The 17,238-nt window shown below is 40.2% G+C and overlaps 1 protein-coding gene and 1 pseudogene across 1 annotated transcript; both read right to left on the bottom strand.

Moving 5' to 3' along the window:
• Nucleotides 1-1,800: 1,800 nt before the first annotated feature.
• Nucleotides 1,801-2,350, bottom strand: LOC146665682 (endonuclease domain-containing 1 protein-like; annotated as a pseudogene).
• A 9,039-nt stretch (nt 2,351-11,389) lies between these two features.
• LOC146665681 (tripartite motif-containing protein 16-like) lies at nt 11,390-13,543 on the bottom strand. Its single transcript, XM_085413404.1, has one exon. It carries the CDS (start codon nt 13,274-13,276, stop codon nt 11,768-11,770), a length of 1,509 nt encoding a protein of 502 aa, XP_085269530.1. The 5' UTR covers nt 13,277-13,543; the 3' UTR covers nt 11,390-11,767.
• Between the last annotated feature and the right edge of the window lie 3,695 nt (nt 13,544-17,238).

The following is a 17,238-nucleotide window of genomic DNA, read 5'->3' as shown; positions in this document are numbered from 1 at the left end:
TCCCTGGGGGCCGCCTGTGCTGAGTGTGAGTGTGGATGAGGTGATGCTGCTGATCCTAACCACCTGAGGTCTGTCTGTCAGGAAGTCCAGGATCCAGCTGCACAGGGAGGAGCTGATGTTCAGATCACGGAGTTTCATTCTGGATGATATGATGGTGCTGAAGGCGGAGCTATAGTCTATGAACAGCATCCGCACATATGTGTTTTTCTGGTCAAGGTGGCAGAGGGGAGTGTGAAGTGCAATTTCTATTGCATCGTCTGTACATCTGTTTGGCATGTAGGCAAACTGGAGCGGATCAAGTGAAGCAGGGAGTAAGGATGTGATGTGAAGAAGGTGTTCAGCTCCATCAGGTAGAGAAGCAGTTACCTCCCTCAATCTGACGCCGTTTCCCCTTGTAATCTGTGATGGTCTTCAAACCACTTCAAACCTGGTGTATAACACAAAATGCAACACCATCATTCATGAATAGCCCTGTTTAAATGCTAACACAGATCACTTTGAGTTTAATGAGTGTGTGCATCTGCTGTATTTTTATTCTGCTAGGAACATAATTACCAAGATGGATAAATACATTCTTTAGAATTCATTTCAAAATGTTAGTTTGCTTTTAAAGTTTTAAATGGCCTGGCTCCTTCTTACCTGTCACACCTTCTACACCGATACACTCCACAAAGGTCTCTCAGGTCAACTGACCAGTCACTCCTTGCTGTCCCCATGTCGAGACTGAAACACTGGGGGGGACTGAGCTTTTGCTGTTGTTCTGTTCCTTTCTTGAAGAAAGATTAAAAGAAATTGGTTCAAGAGACTTTTAAATGATCTGTTTTGTGCCCATTTTAATGAATCAGTTCTTTTGGCCACTTAGGATCCCATGGGAACATGTGTGACCAACACTTACACATGTGCTTAACAATCATTAATAATCTTCGACTGCTTTTTCATTGCACAAAGATCCTTCACTCAACATAATGTTAAATGTTTAGTGCTTCTGTTTCACAGTAGAATATTTAGATTATTTCAACATGAAGGAAATAAAGACATAAAAAGAGCTTTGTCAGTTCATAGCTGATGAACAATCTTACAACATCTTATTTTCAATTTCACATTTTTTAAAACTCTGGTGTAATGCATAATCTCAGTCTTTCAGGTTTTTTCTTCTTTACATCAGACTTTTCATGCTGACAGTTTCTGTTTAATAGTTTCTACATTTTTCTGTTTCAGGTCTCTTTATTGTTTCTTTGTGTTGTACACTAAGGTTAGAGCAGTAAAGCTAACAATAAAGCATACAGGCACAGTGATGTGATTAGCAGTTACTTATTTGTGTCTGCGTGCCTCAAACAGCCAGCCAGGTTGTAGATTATATTCATTCCTGAACAGGAATGACCTTTAGACATCTATGGATGTAAGTATCATCATCTCATTAAATTATCCTTTTGAAAATTTGTTGAGTATGAATATAATATGAAAAATATGATAAAATATTATACTATGTGAAAATAAAGGAAATAGGCACCCATTTAGAAATGGATTATTTAATACAGCCCTGCCAGAACAAAGCCAAGTTTTTATGAACTCAGCTGTGCGATGTTGGTGAAACTCGATGTCAGACTCAGACATGTAATTTTAGTTTCTCGTTTGTGTGCACAAATAGTGTTCGGGTTAATGATGAAAATTTCTTGTTATGTTTCTAAAATGTAATCGGTTTTAACTTAAAGATAAAAACATTACAATTGACAACTGAATTTCATTTCATTTATTGGGATTCATCTTAACACATTTCAGTGGCAAGTATTTGATTTTTGTTCAGCCAAATGAGAAAAAGACGTCCTCCTTACATTTATTTTTAAAGAGACTAATTTCAGGCATCTTTACACTTTGTTTCAAGTTGTTCTCAGGTTTTCAGGGACATCTTCCTGACAGCATAGCCATCATTGGTATTTTTTTCCATGATTCCGTCTGTACTGCAGCACTTGTGATTAGCTGTGGCACTGAACGTTGGGCAGCAGTAAGCAGTCCAAAAGTACTCAGGAACAGTCACCCTGTTATTGATCTTGGGTTCATCTTTCTCATAAGGCATGACTCCAGTGATAACATACATTTTTGGCATGCAGACATTAAACCTTTCTAACATCTTCTCTTCCTGTAGACTCCAGGGGCCATTATTGAACTTTTCCATTTGAGGAGCAATATTTGTCAGGGTGAATGTAGCCTCTTTGTCTTCTTCTGTCTGTTGGTGACCACTGGGGGCGAGGTGGCCTCTGGTATAACCAGAGTGTTTATAGTCTTCATTGACTGCCTGGCTGTTCTTCACATTTTGGTCAGGATGTTTTTGGCAGAGGTGGGACCAAGTCATTGTTTTGCAAGTCTCAAGTAAGTCTCAAGTCTTTATCCTCAAGTCTCAAGTCAAGTCTCAAGTAATGTCAGGCAAGTCAGAGTCGAGTCTCAAGTCACTGGTGTAAAAGTCCGAGTCAAGTCACAAGTCTGAAATTTTGAATTTCAAGTCCTTTCGAGTCTTTAAAAAAAAAAAAAAAAAAAAGAAAAAAGTATGTTGCAGTTATGCTAAATGTAAATATTAGACCATGTAATTTTTAAATCTGTGTTTTTCTCAACACATGACAAAATAGTGAACTTAGAAAATATACACAAATTGTGAAATTGCACCTCTTTAAAATGCAGCTCAATTAAACCTAGCTCCAAGAATAATTTTCACCGACAGTTCTGAGATAAGCTGCATGTTATTCTTGGATGCGGTTGTAGGACCGGTGTTGTGCCAAAAAGTGATTGTCTGCCAAAAACTGATTTCCGGTATTTGCCAAAAAGCGATTGCTCATATTTAAAGTGCTATAAGTAACTTGTTGGGCTATAATATGTTAAACATATGTCAAATGCATCCCTTATGGATGACATAAAGTCATCTTGAGCCACAAACAACATTCGTGTAGCAAGATACAAGCCGCAATCAGTTTTTGGCAGCGACTTTTATATAACCTTTATTTATGCAGTAAAAAAAAATCTCATTAACATTAAAAATGTATTTTGTAAGAGTAAGTTGGCCAAGAGCACAGCAGAAATGGCAGCAAATATTACAATAGTTCTGTAAAAATATTTTAAGTGGGGATAAAGGACCGGATTGGTTATAATGTAAGTACAAGTTGTAAAGATACTTAAAAAACAGATAATTTTTTAATTCTTTATGTAACCCCTTTGTATCCCCTGTTCACCGAAGTCTATTTACGAACATACGTAAAGATATTACACATAAAAAATACACAGAAACACTGGAAATCAGTTTTTGGCAGACAATCACTTTTTGGCACAACACCAGCTTTAAAATCGCATGACAAAAATATCATATACATTAAAAAAAAACTGCATCACCAACGTAGCCTGGACAACATTTGCTAGTTAGATGAAGTCAGCTATCTCATTGTAGCATATTTATATGCATATTTATAATTATACGGTTCTTGTGAGTGAGTGCATACACTCGTGAAGTTTAGTAACTTCCGGTCACTGCAACAAGCCCAGGTACAGTTTACCGCCGGATGGGTACAGGACCTTGAAATGCACCGTGTAGAAAGTAAAGACCATCGTACGTATCATAAGTTTACCAGTCTCACAAATCGTCGTCATAAATACACATTCGTTAACCGTTTATTAATAGGACCTTTGAGCTCAATGGTAATTAATTAGTAGTGGAAATAATTTCTGGTTCATTACAGAAATGTAGCAGTGACAATAATATTGTATGCTGTAATCGTACTGGGCAATTAGTGATACAAAACAACTGTTTTATCCTGTGAATAAAAGTATATGTTTTTGTCAATGTACCATAATAACAGAAGCGAAACGCAATATTGTGTCAGGACAATTCACTATTTATGCACAATAAACAAAGGAGCATAGCGCGACAATTTCTGTTCAGCGCCAGACTTGCTTGTAACCTATATCACCAATTATGTTATGAAAATGACGTATTAACTACAACAGCAGACTGACCTTTGTGTAAATGCTTGGAGCAGACTAACCTGTGAGCTGGAGTGTTCTGGGACGTTATATTTGATCTTTGAATGGCTGCAATCCAGTCGCGTCTTTGTTACTTCGGAAACATGGCTTGAACAATTTCTCTTCAACGACGTAATCCGATAACAACCGATCTCTTTACCCGTCGGCTTCCCGTGGCTGTCATGCGACCGGCTATTGCAGTTAATAATACAACAGCTTCTTGACATTTTTGTGTTTCTTTTTATCGCTGTATAACTGATTTTAATTGAAAGCCTGCGTGCGCTAGTACCGCTTGCCACGAGTTCCCAGAATCCTTTGCGGTTTACCCCTGAATGACGTCACATTTTCAATCTCTATATAATATGCATGTTAAATTTTATATTTGGGGTAAAATATCAAGTCTTTTCAAGTAAACCGGTTCAAGTCCAATTCAAGTCCCAAGTCATTGGTCTAAAAGTCCAAGTCAAGTCACAAGTCTTAGAACATTTTTTCAAGTCAAGTCTAAAGTCATAAAATTAATGACTCGAGTCTGACTCGAGTCCAAGTCATGTGACTCGAGTCCACACCTCTGGTTTTTGGTACTCCATTCCTGTGTTGACTTTGTCTTTGTCACTCAGCTGGTATCAGACAGACTTTTTATGTCTTTAGAAGCTACAAAGATTATTTATCATTCATGTTGTGTGAGCAAATTGTCCTTTACTGCAGGTTTGTGGGGATGTGTAACATTGAGAGCATACTGTTGGGCTTAGTTGTGTAATATTTAAATGTGAGCAAGCCAGTCAAATCCTACATGCCTTTTTTAATCATCATTTTATTAAAGATCATCTTATTTTGTGTATTTTTTCTTCTTTATCATGTCCTGTTATTTATTCATTTATATTTGGGTTGTTTCAGTTATAGTTATATAGTTCATTATATTCTATTGTAGAGGCTAAGCCTACGCTTGAAGCCACTGAGGTGGTCGTTAACGGGGGTGACGCGATGTCACTGGTATGCATGAATTAAGTTCAGTCCAATAAATCCAGCAGTATGTATCTTGTCCTTTTTGGTCTTTATTCCGTATCGACTTAGCATAACAGCGCAACGGTCACAAACTGTTTGCCTTCTCAATGACACACCTGACGCCGATTACGTGCGTCTACCTTAAATACCTTTACATTACATAATCAAAACAGAAAAAGGTGACCTCTAGTGACCACATAAGGTATTAACCCAAGAATGGCTCCTACACCCCGGCCCCTAATTGAAATGGCTATCAGACATGGCAATTCTAATCACAAAGAAAATAAGGAGCCACTAATACAGTCTACTTTAGACCTATACATTCACATAAATAAACATAAGTAACACACTTTTAACCTTGAAATGGGAAAGCATTTGCAAATCACTGAGCCAACTTTTCCACTTTTGCAACATGGTTTGGGGTATTGGTTCATCCCATCCCAGTTTCCTTTTGCAAAGCTCCTGCTGCACTCCTTTGGCAGGCAGCAGGACTGGTGCAAGAAACCCCAATCGATCGTAAATGGAACTTGATATTGATAACATTCCACGCCTAGTACAGGATTTTTGAGGGATATCCATTTTGAAGTTGAATGTATCAGTTTCCACACACCACTGCAAGCCCAGAGCTCTTTCTACCGGAAGTTTGTCTCTGTCAAGATTTAATTCTTTCAAGTCTTTAGCCCTTTGCTCCTCAGAGATACTTTGCAACAGGGTGCGATTGTTACTGACCCACTTGGTCAGTGTAAATCCTCCCCTTTGACAGAGTGCTGAAAGATCTTTGACCAAATCGACAGCATCTGAGGTGGAGGCCACACTCTTTAAACAGTCGTCCACATAGAAGTTCTCTTTCAGCATTTCACATACCTTGTCTAGGAATTCAGTTTTATTGTCCTCAGCCGTTTTTCTCAAAGCGAAACTGGCGCAGCTCGGGGAAGATACTGCACCAAACAGATGAACAGTCATGCGAAACTCAATTATGTCCTTGCTCAGATCTCCATCTGGCCACCATAAAAAACGCAGAAAGTCTCTGTCCTCTTTGGCAACTTTAACTTGATAAAACATTGCCTTTATGTCACCCATAAATGCGACTAGATCCTGTCGAAATCCAAGCAAAACCCCAAGCAATGCGCTTGTGAGATTAGGACCTTGTAAGAGCTGCTTGTTTAATGATGTCCCCTGGAATGATGCCCCACAGTCAAATACAATTCTTATAGATCGTTTTCTGGGATGGTAAACTGCGTGATGAGGAATGTACCACTTCTTTCCATTTTCGCAAGACAGCTGCTGTGAAGGTATTTGCTCTGCATATCCATTACTTATTATCTCATCCATAAAGTTTTTATATTCTTTATGCAACTGTTCATTGTTGAGAAGTTTTCGTTGTAGACTTTGCAATCTTTGTTTAACTATGGAGAAATTGTTTGGCATCTTTATGTTATCCTTTTTAAAAGGTAACTTCAAACAGTAGTGTCCATCTTCCATTGTTGCAGATTTTTCCATGATCTTCATGAACTTAAGGTCCTCCCTTGACAAACCCTTTTCCTCTGTAACCCTTTCATTAAAGTCATAGTTATATTGACTTTTCAACATCTCCTCCAGCTTACAAACAGATATCCTATTTACAACTGTTGGTGGGTGCTCGCTGTCCAAGTTGCTTTTACCATCTTCCATGGGCCCATTTATGACCCAGCCCAATGCTGTTCTTATAGCATATGGGCCATTCCCCTGGCTATGAATGACCTCCCATGGTTCCAATAACTTGGGAGTGTTGCATCCAATCAACAGGTCAACATTAGCCATTATGTGGGGAATTTGAACCTTTGACAGATATGGCCACCTGATCAGATCTTCTTCCTTTACAAAGTTATCCGTGGTGACAGGCATCCTTTCCTGTGTTAGAATTTCTGGAAGTTCATAGAAGGCATTGCTGCCTAAACCAGAAACTTCAAGACCAGTAAGTGAGTGGGCAGAGACTACCTTTTCTTGACCCATCGTTTGTAACAGGAAGTGAGTTCTTTTGCCCACAAGATTTAGCTTTTGCATGAGGTGCTCTGAACAGAAGCTAGCTGAACTGCCAGGATCTAAAAAAAAAAAAAAAAAAAAAAAAAAAAAGCATATGTCTGTATGACATGACTACCTTTAACAGACTTTATTTGAATTGGCAGAATGGAAAGCAAACCGCTTTCTCTTCCGGCCCCTGTATGACCACAAGTTTTTACATTCTTTGAAGAGGAGGGCTCTCCATAGCATTCAGGGTTATCAATATGGAGGACAGTGGGATGACCTTTACCACACGTTCTACATATCAAACGCTTAGCACAGTCCTTGCTTATGTGCCCAGCACCTAAGCAACCAAAACACAGCCCTTTCTCCTTTAGAAAAAGCATTTTGTCTCTGTGCTTCTGAAACTGTTGACACTCCTCCAGTGTGTGTCGTTGAGTAGAGCAGACACAAGATGGCTTTACTGTAAAGTCATGGCTTGTTGTAGTAATCAGCCTTTCCGTGCTGTAGGTTTTATTCATGTTCATGGGTGTGGCTGTAGCAGCAAAGCTGTTCCCTTTAATTTGTTTGCTTGGTTGTGACTTCAGTCTGTTGTCAACCTTTGAGACAGGGATTGTTGACGTTACATTCTGAATGTCCCCAAACAAAGGATCTGAAAGAATTTTCACCTGCTTTTCAATAAATGCAACCAAATCTTCAAACCGAGCTCTGTGTTTAGAGGTTTCCAATATATCATATGCAAACGCTCTCCATTTCTCTCTCATTTTATATGGCAACTTGCACAAAATGATTTTCATGTTCACTGGCATGTCCAGTTCCTGCATATGTTGCAATGTTTCCATGACATTACAACTCCCACATAAGAAAAGGGAATATGCTTGCAATGATTTCACATCTTCATTTTTAATTGCAGGCCAATATAATGCCTTGTCAATGTAAGCAGTTGCAATTTTATATTCATTTCCGAAGCTGGTTATCTAGATCATACTCACAAACTCTTTCTTCAGGCAAAGTTAATTAAATTCCAGGATCTGGTTAATTACAATACATCCATAATTTTTTATAAAGCTTTTACTAAACTTTTACCGGCAAATTTACAAACTAGATTTGAAATTCGAGAAAAGGTTTATAATGTGAGAGGCTTTGGAGAATTCAAATTACCTAGAACTCGAACAACCCGTAAAGGTTTTTGTGTGTGTGTATGTGGTGTGAAAATCTGGAACAGTCTGAGTTTACAATTGAAACAATGCAAAAATATTCATAGATTTAAATTCCTCTACAAACAGTTGGTCTGGTCACAGTATACTCAATGATGGTTTTAGTGTGCTCTGTAATGTCTGTTCTCTTACCATTGCTGGTATGGATTCCAAAAAAAATAAAATAAAAAAGTGTGCGTATGTATGTATGTATATGTATGTGTGTTTGTTACTTGTAGTTATTACTGCCTGTTACCTGTGGTAATGCAATTTATAATTTATATATTCTGTATTCAGTTATGAAGGCTTTAATTGTTGGTTGCGAGCTGCCGTTTAGATGCTTGTATGTGCCCGGGGCTGTTGATGGGTCTGTATGCAATGATGGGCGTAGCTGCGGGAAGTTTATTGTTTTTTTTGTTGTTGTTGATGAGTGAGTATAGGGGTGGGATTTAATAAGTTTTCTTCGTCTCACTCCTTTTTCAGGCAATTTTTGTTTTTTTGTTTTGTGTATTTTATGTTCAATATAGGTATTTGTTGTGCCTGAAAATGAACAAATAAATGAATGAATGAAGTGTTCTTTGAGCAGTTGCTTTGCTTGTATATAGCCTTGTCCTGCAGCCATATGTTGACAACTGCGTACCAGCTCTCTCGGCTGTCCTGTTGTAAACTGCTCCAAATAATACAAGCAGTCCCTCTTATTGGCCTTTTCTTCCACTCCTTGTTCAAACGCATTAATGAAAGAGATGTACTGAAGAGGATCACCATCGAATACAGGTATTTTCCTGGATGGTAATGACAATGCACGCTGATGCTGAACAAGGGTTGCAGTTATTTCATTTTGTCTTTGTAAAATGGTACAAATGTCCTCCGACCGTCCTTCTGCCGCTGTAGGAATTGACCTGGGCGATGGAGGATCCACATTGTGAAATTGCATTGTGATGACCGTTTGAGCTTGTGGCTCACTTTCAATTTCCGTTCCTGGCAGGATCATTGCAGATATGTTGCTTTCTGTCTGTACTATTTGCACTGCAGGTTTATCTTCATTGACTGGTGTACTAGGCTTGACTGTGGCTGAAGCAGCTGTTTTCTTGATTTCCCTTTCATAATATGAATTCATAGCATTGGACGATATGTTAGATATACTTTGAACTTCAGCAGCTTGGAGAACAGCTAACTTTGCAGAAGAGGCAGAAAGCAACGCTTCAAGCTCAAGTTGTTCACGTTTCCTCCTTAGCTTTAGCTCTTCCTCCTCCAAAGCATGCTTCTCTTTTAGGACTGCCATACAAGCGAGTAATGCTGCCTTTTCTGCTTTTGCTTTGATTTTGGCAGAAGAAGTTGTGCTCACCTTACCACTAGATGAGCCTTTAGTGACTGAAGATTTACCAACAACATTTGAAACACTGTCCTCTGGCTTAACACCATCATCAACACCATGATCACCCTTTAAATGTAAATGTTCGCAACCTGATAACCATTCTTTCACTTCATAAGTAAACTCATCATAATGCATTATTTTTGCTTTAAACCATGTTTCATGCTTTTCTTTTTCATCATCTGGTAACAAACACATCAATGAACCATGAATTGTTTTTGCTTCATTACACAAACCAACAAAATCATTGAATGATGCTTGAATCATAGAAGTTTCATTTTTTTCCATTGAGACCCTTATACTCTTTTAAATTATTAGCTTTATTTAATTTAGCCTTTCTATCACGTTGCAGTCTGTCTAGTCTCTCTGCAAGTGCCTTAGCAGTCAATTTCACCACTCGTTTTTCCTTTTCTGGATGCGTCTCAGCCTTGCTGGCGTTGCTACCTTGCACAGCTGATTCTGCAGCAGGCTCCGGGGGCCTGTCAGCAGCTTTATTTGTGTCCATAGTTCAAATGTTCCAAAACTCAAATATTTATCAAGGGTTTATGCGCACATGCGAAAGTTTGTTTATAAATCAGTTTTATTTGGGTTGACCACCAATGCATTGGAATTACGTCTTCTTAAATAAGTGTGCACACTTTTATCAATGGCCATTTATTAGTAGCGCTACTCATACCTTGCGTTGGGCGCCGTACTGATTCCGATGAAGAATTCTAAGTCCTCTCCAACATCCACGGAACAATCGCCAAGCATTCCACGTCGTCAGCTGACAGACCGCTAGTCCGGCTGTCCGCTCCTCGTGAAACCTCCACGGTAACTTTTCCAAACGGCATTCAGCTCTCCGCGGCAATCGATCACTCAGACTTTAATTGTCCTGTTTGCGCCGAGTCTCCAAAACACCGCGGCGAAGTTGGCACAAACTTTTCCCCAAAGAAAAGCAGTTTGTGACTCTAGTGTAGAGGCTAAGCCTACGCTTTAAGCCACTGAGGTGGTCGTTAACGGGGGTGACGCGATGTCACTGGTATGTATGAATTAAGTTCAGTCCAATAAATCCAGCAGTATGTATCTTGTCCTTTTTGGTCTTTATTCCGTATCGACTTAGCATAACAGCGCAACGGTCACAAACTGTTTGCCTTCTCAATGACACACCTGACGCCGATTACGTGCGTCTACCTTAAATACCTTTACATTACATAATCAAAACAGAAAAAGGTGACCTCTAGTGACCACATAAGGTATTAACCCAAGAATGGCTCCTACAGTTATTACATTATATTACATTACACATCATTGTAAGATGTGGTCTAAGGCAGGACAGAGAGGTCAGGATTTGTAGAAGGTTCTTAGTCCCTCAAATCAATCGTGTCATCCTTCTGCTGACCTGTCAGTAAAATCAACCAAACACAAGGTTAGCGTGAACACACTGTTAGCTTTAATATTTCCTGCTGTAGACTAACCTATGAAGAAATGTAATAGGAAGCCTCCACACTGCAATATTTAGTAGAAGACTGGTCCAAATGTCAGTTTATCACAGCAAAATCCACCACTAGTGCCAGATAAACTGATGGGATCTCGTGGGACTTTAAACACAACCATCTCCAGGATTTACAGAGAATGATGCTGTCAGCTAAGAACAGGAAACTATTCACGCTCACTGAAAATAGAGCATGAATAGTTTCACGAGACAATCAAATAAAAGTTATTTAAACTAAAATACTGCTTTGAAACAATTTACCTCACGCTCCATGGATGAAATATTCCCCCCAAAACATAATCCACACTAAACAACATCAGCAGACAGGAAGCTGTTTTGGCATCACATGACATTAAGTTTTATTTTTGAGATGTTTTACAATCAAATCTGTTACACATACAATATAGAAATGAATTGAATATTGAAATGAAATGCAAACAAAAATATCCAGGAATTTTGTGATCATCTTCAATTATCAGAAGTCTGTCACAAATCAGAAAAGATTTAAAAATATGCTTTAGTATGTTTAGAGAAATGAAGCTTTATTGTACAAAATGTGCTATTTTCTAAGATTGAACTTGCCAGTTTTTACTACTTACAACTTAGAACATGAAAATGTATAAAACAAAGACATTTTACCTTCAAATAAGTGAGTATCTTGTTTATGAAGCTTCTTTACTTTTTGTTGCATAAGATAATGATTTTTTGAATTTTATCGTTTTAACATAAAAGCTCACAGATTTCAGCGCTACCACCGTATACACCGAGCCCAAGGGATGAGCAAATGTTACCGGTAGCGACTCTGTGGAGGAGAGTCATGGTTTGAGTGCTTTCAGAGACGCTGTAGAAGGACAGATAAGCGTACTTATATGAACTCTTTTTAAAATGATTCAGGAACACTCCAATTCTCGAGGACTGTGGACCTTTAATGAAAGTGCTGCTGTTGCCTTTTCTAAATTCATAACCACCACTGAAACACTCCAATGCCCATGAACTGTTATTGTTTCCAAAAAGACTCTCTCTTCCTGATCTGCTTATGTTTTTTCCAGCTAATGCTATAAAGACATCGTCCCCGCTCCACTCCACCTCCCAGTAAGAAGGTCCTGTGAAACTCTCTCTGCTCAACACCTGAGGCCAGTCAGTGAATCTGTCGGCGTGATCATAGCGCCTGATTGTCTGAGTATGACTATATTTTGCTTTTAAGCCAGGCCCAAGCACAACACGCTGGTGTGCTGTGTTTGGGTTAAATGTGATTTCACATTTATATTTTAGGAATTCAGCTCTGGTCTTGGGCTCTGACTCAAAGTTTGAAACATCCCCCTTAGTTTCTTCAACAGCAGTTATGGTCCATTCAACATTGTCCTGCAGTTTCTCTCTGGTCTCTGACACAGCTGCTGCCACATCCTCGGTGTAGCTCTCAGGATGAATATTGATGCTGGCTGAGTCTGGAGCTTCACTGAGACGTGACAGCAAGGTGTAGTTGTGTAGAAACTGGGTGGGGTCCTCTGTGTGAGAGAGCTGCTCCAGCTCAGCTTTTCTCCTCCTCAGCTCAGAGATCTCCTGCTGCAGGACCTTCAAGCTTTTCTCTTTCTCTTTAATTTTCCTCTCGATGTCCATCTCTCTCTCTTTGAGCTCTCTCTGCTTCTCGCTCATTTCTGCTGCAGTTGAAACTGTGTCGTGGCCTTTATGTTCATCCATTGTGCAAAGAATGCAGATACACTGCTGATCAGTGCGGCAGAAGATCTTCATCACCTCATTGTGGCGAGGGCACATGATCTCCTGGAGCTTCTGGGAGGGGTCCACCAGCTTGTGTTTCTTTAATGCTGCTACTTCATAGTGAGGCTGGAGGTGCTGCTCACAGTAAGAGACCAGACACTGCAGACAGGACTTGACAGCTTTCAGCTTTGTCTCAGTGCAGAAATCACAGCTCACATCTTCATGTTCAGCATGACAGAGATCAGCTTTAGCAGCTTGGAGTCCAGTCTTCTTTGTTTCCTCCACTAAATCTGCTATCACGGTGTTTCTCACCAGAGCAGGCCTCGGTGTGAAGGTCTGTCTGCACTGAGGACAGCTGTGGGTTTCCTTCTGATCCTCTTCATCCCAGTAGCTTTTAACACACTTCATACAGTAGCTGTGTCCACAGGGAATAGTCACCGGATCCTTCAGGAGATCCAAACAGATCGAGCAGCAGAGTTTGTCTCGGTTTACCTGGTTTTCTTGCTGCGCCATTTCCGGAATTTAGCTCGTTGTCGCCTCAATAATCCAACTCATTTCAAACACTCGATGTCGGTTGGAAGAACACAGGAAAGCTTTATTCCTTTATTCTGCGAGGATAATAAGCAGGTCAAACTCACAAGTCTTCTTGCTGGATGATATAAAACTGGAGAAGTTTGACTGTCTGGAAATCTGAAAGTTAGCTTAAGTAATCCAGCGAGGGTTGGTCTCTTAAAGCAACAGTACGTGGTTAACACAAAGGCACAAAGGCCTTTTTACGCCGAGGAAGCGCTAAGTTCCTCCTCTTTATGTGAGCATGAAGAAGGTACAGAAGCGTAGAGCTGCCACCCAGGCAAAAGAAAAATACAAGTGTATCACGTTGTAACGTGAAAAGTTTATTGTTCTAACAAGATACTTTTCACGTTTGAATAACATAATATCACGTTATTACAATATACATAATTATCACGTTCATACAATATAAATATTATATTGTGCGAACGTGATAATTACATTGTTTGAACAAAAAAGTTTTCACGTTATAACATATCTTTTATTGTTCGAGCATGATATATTGCCGTAAAACATCGTGAAGTGGGTGACAGTGCAGATCAGAGTGTGAGAAAATGGCTCGTTTATTGGAATTAATTAAGTTCTATTTTATGCTTGGATTGAGGCATGGGGAGATTTGGCTGTTATTGGGCAGTTTGGACAGTATTGTGATAAGCATGCGGACACTTAGAAGAAACCTAAAACGCATGGGACTGTACAGGAGAAAGAATGAGTCCGATTGAGGTGGCAGGATTTCTTATTGATCAACTGGAGGAACACGGGAGGCTCCATGGATACAAACTACACCACATTCAGGCAGGTTATGTTGTCACGCAGAGTACTGTGAGACATTTACTGAAATATCTTGGCCCTTACGGTGTTGAGCAACGACGCAGAAATCGCCTAATGCGATGTATGTAACACGTATGTAAATCCTGGACCAAATTTTATGTGGCATATTGACTCCTATGACAAACTGAAGCCTTTTGGAATCTGTATAAATGGAGCTATTGATGGCCTAATCAAGAGTTATGATTTGGCTTCATGCCTATTCAACAAACAATGATCCCAAGGTCATTGCTGGCTATTTCATAGCAGAAGTTGAAAAGAGGATGGGAACACCTGCTAGGATTCGCTCTGATTTGGGAACAGAAAATGTCATAATGGCGGAGATGCAACGATTCTTGCGATGGACTATGGATCAGAACGTCAGAAACTGTTTTATTACTGGGTCCAGCCAGGGCCCCGGCCCGTGCCATAGGCCGTATAGGCAAATGCTATGGGCGCCGTCCATCAGGGGGCGCCACGCCAGTGCCACAAATGTTGAAAAAAAAATTGGTACTATTATTTCTAAATACAAAAAATAATCCCACGTTAATTAAAATGCAAAGTAAAGCTTATTTAATAGAAATATTATTTGTTACAACATTACAACATTATTTGTTCCCCCCCCCCCCACCACCACCACCACCACCACCACCACCACTTTCCCTGCCAGTGGCGGACTCCCTCAGACATCGGTGCGTTGGTGGTTCTTTGTGTCTGGGGGTGGGCGTCCAGTTACACACCGGCTCACTCCTTGGCGGCCGCTTATCGGGGCCTGGAGCCTGGGGTTCGCTCGGGCCACTTCGGAGGTGGGGTCACTCAGGCACAGCTGGCTGCCGGCGGAGCTCACGGGCGCGTCACTGCAACTCCCCCTGGCTTCTGCTCCGCGGCTGCTGAATGAGCCCTCATCTGGGACTCTCCTCAGCTCTTACTGGGACAGTGGCGCAGCTGCCCCTCTGTGGGTCTTCCTTGGTCTCTTGTGTTCTGGGGGCCTCTGGATGTCTGGAGTTTTGATCTCCTCCATACCTGCTTGATACCATAAAGGACGGGGCTGTGGCTCCCCCACACTCCCTAGCAGATCATTACATGGAGAAACCTTTGGAATGCAAGCATGCTGATCCACACAGGTATGCACACAAGTGTACACATGGGTATTCACAGACGCGGACTACAGCTTTCTTGGCCTCTGCCTCAAAGCACATTGTGCGCTGTCTATCTTGCGTGCTGCACAATATCGTTTATTACTTAGTAACTATTGATATCTACTGCTAGCTAGTTTATTGTGATGGTGTTTTTTTTTCCTTATTATGTTGCTCTTTGTTGTTTGCTTTCTCTTCTGTTTTTTTTTCTCCATACAGGTGACCCAGGTGTTTTTTTGTTTGTTTGTTTGTTTGTTTTTCTCTCTTCCCCCCCTTCTCACCGTCTCTTCTCCCCTTTGGTTTTCTTTCTCTCCCTCTCTTTCTTTCATTCTTTCCCCCTGTCCTATCCCACAGTCATGTCTGTCCCGTTTGTAGCAACTGAAAATAAAATAAATTCATAATTATAATAAAGGTCAATCAAATGGACCAATATGGCAAGGCCATGATGATCCACTTGGTAAAATAAATCCGCTTGGCATCTTTCTTGGCCTTAAGACAACAATTCTGATGGCTATAGATCCAAACGGGACAAAAACAAACAAACAAACAAACAAAAAAAAACAATAACGAGTGACTGTAAAATGATACCCACTGCAACAGCATAGTAACTTTTTGTATGTGTGTGTGGTTCTGGCTTTGCTGAGGATAGTTACAAGCACAACAGCACTGGATGCTCAGAAATGGCTGTGCACTTCATCCTCTTCTCTCCGACAGAATCGTCTGTTGTATTATTAGGATTTATTCACGTCTTGTTGCTATGCATTGTGTGTTTTTTGTACTGATGTTCACGCTGTGCTTATCTCCTCCTGGTGATAAATACCGGGGTGATGGAGAAATGAGAACACAATGTACCTATCCTTCTCTATTGCCTGTGGTGCTGGAAAAATACAGCTTGGTTAAGTGACCCTTTAATCCAGAAGGGGGCAGCACTACATCGTGTCAAACTGGTTTAATATGAACTTTAGCCAGCCTAAATCCTGTTTGTCTGTGTGAGCATGTGGAAATAACTGGTGTTAAGTTTAAAAGGAGAGAAGTGAAAATAAGATTTAATAATCAATGAAAAAGTGGACTTACATGGTAATGTTAATGAAGTTGTCAGCCCACTGATATGGATGGAAATATTTTGCTTTTAATATAAGGTTTTAAAAGAGAAAGAAAGAAAGAAAGTGGATTCATTTTGTTGTTTTATTGTGTATCAGTATAAGCGTGTGCCAGAAACACACCACAGAATTTATAGTCTTAGCTTATTTGCAAAGGCCCGTGGCCTTTAAAATACATGAAACTCAACCACAAACACAGAGGTAGTACAACACACAGTCTGCACAATACAGCTCACAACTGAACAACAGCAAAGTTGGCAAGTCACAAGAAAACCATTGAATAGAGAGCAGCAGATCATCCATAATTGCATTGCTCAGAGTTTCAGGTGTAAATGATCTCAGTCAAAATCCAGACAAACAGCGGTTTGCCGAAATGGGGATTTACATAGAGCCCTTTATACTCCTCACTGGTTGCTCATCATGTTTCTGAGTACAGTCATCTTAAGGGTAACTAAGCACCTGAGGAGCCTGATCATGTGATAATTTGCATACCCTGCATCCTATTTAAAGCATTAAATTTTGGCTCCTGAGCTTAGCTGTGCAGTATGATTCTCAATGGCATAGATGAAGTTGCTTGAAACATTCCTTAGAGATTTTGCTCCATATTAACATCATAGCAACCACTAATGCAAATCTCCCATTTCACACCATCCCGAGGGTGCTCAGTGGACTGCGATGGTTACTGTGGAGACCACTTGAGTACAATGAGTAAATGGTCTGGTTCTTATATAGCGCTTTTCTACTCTTCTGAGCACTCAAAGCACTTTACACAACTTGTGCATTCACCCAAGCACATTTTTCCTAGGTGCTTTCTAACTGACATTCACACACATTCATACTCCGATGAATGCATCGGAGAGCA

This window comes from Rhamphochromis longiceps, linkage group LG7 (genome assembly GCF_057381845.1).
Source record: "Rhamphochromis longiceps isolate RC_006_pf linkage group LG7, R_longiceps_female_GT1.1, whole genome shotgun sequence".
NCBI classification, from domain to species: Eukaryota; Metazoa; Chordata; class Actinopteri; order Cichliformes; family Cichlidae; genus Rhamphochromis; species Rhamphochromis longiceps.
This window is presented reverse-complemented; position numbering and strand designations above follow the sequence as displayed.

Excerpts from the sequence above, each read along its gene's own strand:
- LOC146665681 (XM_085413404.1), bottom strand. The coding sequence starts at position 13,276 with ATGGCGCAGCAAGAAAACCAGGTAAACCGAGACAAACTCTGCTGCTCG.